Source organism: Microtus ochrogaster, chromosome 17 (assembly GCF_000317375.1).
Source record: "Microtus ochrogaster isolate Prairie Vole_2 chromosome 17, MicOch1.0, whole genome shotgun sequence".
NCBI lineage: Eukaryota > Metazoa > Chordata > Mammalia > Rodentia > Cricetidae > Microtus > Microtus ochrogaster.
The window spans coordinates 13,115,791-13,121,082 of NC_022019.1; the positions used below are offsets into that span (position 1 = coordinate 13,115,791).

Here is a 5,292-nt window from a genome sequence, read left to right on the forward strand (position 1 = left end):
AAAAAAAAAAATGCTTTTCAGATCTCCAGCTCCTTTTATCTTTGTTGACCACAGCACACTTCTTCCTCTTTGGCTTATTCCACTCCTTGTTAGCAGCTTTCCTTGGCAGGCCTCAACAACTCTGACATCTCCAGTATCTTGGGGTCTCCAAAGCAATCCAGGCTTACACTTCACAGCTTCACGCAATAGCCTCTCTAGGCCTCCATTCAGGGATACCCCTGCCACATGCCTGGCCTCGGCAACTTTTCTTAGTCATAGAGGAAATTCCACAACCCCCTTCTATCCTTGGACTCTTAACACTAGAGCCACGTGGCCTAAGCTGCCAAATTCTGCTGCTTGTTCAGTTACATCTTCACCAGCTTTCTGTTTTCGATGATTTACTTCACTGCCTAAGCTTGGCTGTTCTGGAATTTGCTCTGTAGACCAGCTGGCCTCAAAACTCAGATCCACCAGCCTCTGCCTTCTGAGTGCTGAGTTTAAAGGTGTGCACCACTATGCTTGGACCTAAACTGTTCTTCAGTTCCTTTTCCCAAATTGGAAGCTTAGCTGGATAGGGTCTTGCCCTGAGGTCACCACTCCCTTTATTCCATTTTTTAATCTGTTTATTTCCTTGGAAACATTGAGCTACATTTCACTTTCATCCTCAAGTTGTACATTTTGTATTTTTTCTTGCCTAGCTTGCTCCTTTTCAATATAAATCTTCACAAGAGTCAACACCAGTAACGACATGACAGTCTATACTAGTGTGTTTTGAGATTTCCCTTGCCAGTACAATTAATCCAAAATTCTTCACTTTTTGAAGGTAGACTTTTTGAAAAAGGGCAAAAAGCAGCAACATTCTTCACCAGAATATCACAAAGGACAATCTTAGGCAACATGCTAAGGTTCTTCTCCTCTGAAATCTCTTGAACCAGGCCTCCACAGTTCATATCACCCTGTGGTGGTTTGAAAGAAAATGGTTCCCACAGGGAGGGGCACTATTAGGAGGCGTGGTTTTGTTGGAGTATGTGTGGCCTTGTTGGAGGAAGTTTGGGGAGAGCTTTGAGGTCTCCTTTGCTCAAACTGTGATCAGAGTGACATACAGTTACTTCTGCTACCATCGGATCAAGATGTAGAACTCTCAGCTCCTTCTCCAGCACCGTGTCTGCCTGCATGTTGCCATGTCCCACCATGGTGATAATGCACTAAATCTCTGAAACTGTAAGCCAGCCCCAGTTAAATGTTTTCATATATAAGATTTACTGTGGCCATAGTATCTCTTCACAGCAATAGAAACCCTAAGACATACCCTCAGCACCACTGTCTTCCATGTTCCTACTAGTATGGCCCATTAAGCCCCACTAAAAGCATTCAGCTGCCTTTCTAATCCATACTCATGAAGTCCACAGTTCTGAACAAAGCCGTGGTCAGACCTATCACAACTATACCTCAGTTCCTGCTACCAGCATCTGTCTTAGTGTCTTAGAGTTTCTCCTTTACCAGTTTTGATATGCACTCACTTGTCTGTATATAAGAGAATGTGTGTACAAGCTTTGCCGTTATCTTTTTAATCATGTTTTATGTTTTATATTAAAATCGATGGTAAATTTTGAGATAATTTTTGTATAGGGCAAGGCTAATTTTTGACTTATGAATATTCATTAATTGAAGCGCCATTTGTTTAAAACACTATACTCTTAAGATGTAGAAAAATCTTGCTTTTGTCTACTAATCATGCTAAGTTTGTGAGTAAGTGAATATTTGATGGGCTAGGATCAAACACAGGACTTCATACATAAAAAAGATTTCATTAAATCTTAGAGATGATTTATGGGAAGAGTTGGCATTTTTTTCTTCCTCTTTTTTTTATTACTTTGTAAATAATACCAATCAAAATTCCCACTTTCTCCCCTCCTCCCACTTCCTTCCCACTCCCCCACCCCACCCTTCCCCCCACTCCCCTCCAGTACTAAGAGAGGGCAATCTGTTTCTTTGGTTACAGTAGGTATCTTAGCCTAGTTTTATGTTTGGGACCACAGTTCTCTTTTTATTAACTTAGTATCAAATTATAGCATTAGCTGTATTTACAACATTTGATTTCAGTATAAAGAATTGTTGGGGCTGGAGAGATGGCTCTGGTTAAGAGCACTGATTGCTCTTCCAGAGGACCTGGGTTCAATACCCAGCACCCACATACATGGCAGCTCACAACTGTCTGAAGATCTAGTTCCAGGGTATCTGACACCTTCACACCAAAGCACATAAAATAAAGTTAAATAAACCATAAAAAACTTTTTTTTTAAAGAATTGTTTAGAAGTTTGGGATTTTTATGTTAAGAAAAAAAAAGAATTGATCAGCAAAAGGTGAGAGACCTTCTCTCAATTGGAACACTCTTTACTGTGTGGTAACTATGGATAGGCTGCTGGGTGGTGGTGGCGCACACCTTTAATCCCAATACTCGAGAGGCAGAGGCAGGCCGATCTCTGTGACTTCGATGCCAGCCTGGTCTGCAAGAGCTAGTTCCAGGACAGAAACCAAAGCTACAGAGAAACCTTGTCTCGAAAAATAAAAAAAAAAGAAAAAAAAGATGGATAGGCCTTTGCCTTCCATCCTTTGCAGTGTAACTACCTGTGTTCTACTACCCTTCCCAGATCCCCTTGCTGCTGCTAATTTGCTCTTTTTGATAGGTGTTAATTGAAATACATAAAAGAAAATAAAATCCATGCAGCCCCACCACCAAATAATAAAGCTGTAATCATTCTTGAGCTTTAGTGCATATTTTATATAGTTTTTTCTTTTTCTTATGTTAAATGGATTGCATTATTAGTAATTCTCTGCCTGCTTCTTCATTAATATTACCTGTAACACTTAAATATGTATAAGGATTTATCAGTTTTGTCATAGTCCTTGGATTTAACCAAACTAGACTCTTGAGAAGTGATTCGGGGGACATTTTATTAAAAAAAAATCTTAGAAATATTAATGACTTTGAGAAATTTTTTAAAGATTAATAAAACAGAAACTCGGGTTATTAACAAACACTTGACTTATCTAAAGCTCTTTATCTAATTATTCAATTTTGACTTTTTCCTAGCCATTCCACCCTATGGTGAATCTGGACTGTTCTCGGGATTTCCGGCCATTTCTTTGTGCACTCTATGCCCCTATCTGTATGGAATATGGACACGTCACACTTCCCTGTCGTAGGCTGTGCCAGCGTGCCTATAGCGAGTGTTCAAAACTCATGGAGATGTTTGGTGTTCCTTGGCCTGAAGATATGGAATGCAGTAGGTATGGGTCATTTTTCATACTGATGTGTGTTTTCTCTTCAATCTATTTTAAAGAGTAGGGTTGTTGGCGTTTTTAAATGTATGGATGTGTATACAAATGTTGAGTATGGTTTCATTGTCTTATTTTTCATAAGAATTGGGAAGAAGTAAATGGAAATGATAGTAAAAAGGAATTTCTGTGAAGAAATGGAAAAGAATTAAGAATTATATAAACAGGACATTTGGTTGATTTTCTTTTCTACCTTTAAAATACTTCTCTAGTTTTTTTTTTTTTTTAAAGATTTACTTTATTTTGTTTACAGTGTTCTGTCTGCATGTGTGCCTGCAGGTCAGAAGAGGGCACCAGATTTCATTACAGATGGTTATGAGCCACCATGTAGTTGCTGGGAATTGAACTCAGGACCTCTGGAAGAACAATCAGTGCTCTTAACCTCTGAGCCATCTCTCCAGCCCTACTTTTCTGTTTTTTTAGAAGTAATGACAGCCGGGCGATGGTGGCGCACGCCTTTAATCCCAGCACTCGGGAGGCAGAAGCAGGCGGATCTCTGTGAGTTCGAGACCAGACCAGCCTACAGAGCTAGTTCCAGGACAGGCTCCAAAGCCACAGAGAAACCCTGTATCGAAAAAAAAAAAAAAAAAAAAAAAAAGAAGTAATGACATTCATGCAAAATTAGAAGCCAGACAGTGGTGGCGTACACCTTTAATTCCAGCACTTGGGAAACAGAGGCAGGTAGATCTTAAGGCCAGCCTGGTCTACAGAATGAGTTCCAGGACAGCCAGGACTATGGAGAGAAACACTGTCTAAACCAAAACAAATAAAAAGAAAATATAGATTAGAAAAGAATTACTCATGACTACCATTATAACAGGTTAAATGCCTTTGATATAGATGTGCTGATGTCTAAGGCTGTGGTGTCAATTTTGTTTCTTTGATTTTTTTTTTTATCACACATTAACACCCAGTTGAGAAAATTTTGGGTGTTTTTCAAATCTTATCTAACACACAGACTATGTGAGCTGTTACAGAAGATTTAAAGATTTGTTTAGCAGTCATTTCTATAGTGCTGTAGGAATGAGCACTATTAATGGTAATAGTATAGTATGTTATATAACATACCTTTTATTTTCTGAAATATTTCAGTAATGCAGAATAATAAGGGAATATTTATGTATTCATAATGATCTGCCTTTTTGCTGTCTCGGCATTTTGTAACGTTTGTCTTCAGATCTTCTTTTATTTATTATTTATTTTTAGTTTTTTGAGACAGGGTTTCTCTGTAGCTTTGGAGCCTATCCTAGAACTAGCTCTTGTAGACCAGGCTGGCCTCGAACTCACAAAGATCTGCCTGTCTCTGCCTCCTGAGTGCTAGGATTAAAGTCATGTGCCACCACCGCCCGGCATTCTTTTATTTATTTATTTTTTACATTTTTTTATTGATATTTATTGAGCTCCCCTCCCTGGCTCTCCCCTATCCCCTAGAATCCTCCCCAAGGTCCCCATGCTCCCAATTTACTCAGGAGATCTTGTCTTTTTCTACTTTCTACTTCCCATGTAGATTAGATTTATGTAAGTCTCTCTTAGTGTCCTCATTGTTGTCTAAATTCTCTGGGATTGTGGTTTGTAGGCTGACTTTCTTTGCTTTATGTTTAAAAACCACCTGTGAGAGGGTACATGTGATAATTGTCTTTCTGTGTCTGGGTTACCTCACTCAAAATAATGTTTTCTAGCTTCATCCATTTGCCTGCAAAATTCAAGCTGGTTATTTATTTATTTCTGCTGTGTGGTACTACATTGTGTAAATGTACCACATTCTCCTTATCCATTCTTCGGTCGAGGGGCATTTAGGTTGTTTCCAGGTTTTGGCTATGACACACAAAGCTGCTATGAACATAGTTGAGCACATGTCCTTGTGGCACAATTGAGCTCAATACCAAAGTGGTATTACTGGATCTTGAGAAAGGTGGTTTCCTAATTTTCTGAGAAATCGCCACACTGACATCCAAAGGGGCTGTACCAGCTTG

The 5,292-nt window shown here is 39.2% G+C and overlaps 1 protein-coding gene across 2 annotated transcripts in view; it reads left to right on the forward strand.

Annotated features, from left to right (window-relative positions):
* Fzd3 (frizzled class receptor 3) overlaps positions 1-5,292 on the forward strand; it is a 65,382-nt gene that overhangs the window by 20,478 nt on the left and 39,612 nt on the right. For both annotated transcript variants that reach the window (XM_013349270.2, XM_013349269.2), the window contains exon 3: positions 3,075-3,271. In XM_013349270.2, the coding sequence (XP_013204724.1) occupies positions 3,075-3,271 (197 nt within the window). The remainder of the gene's footprint in view (positions 1-3,074; positions 3,272-5,292) is intronic.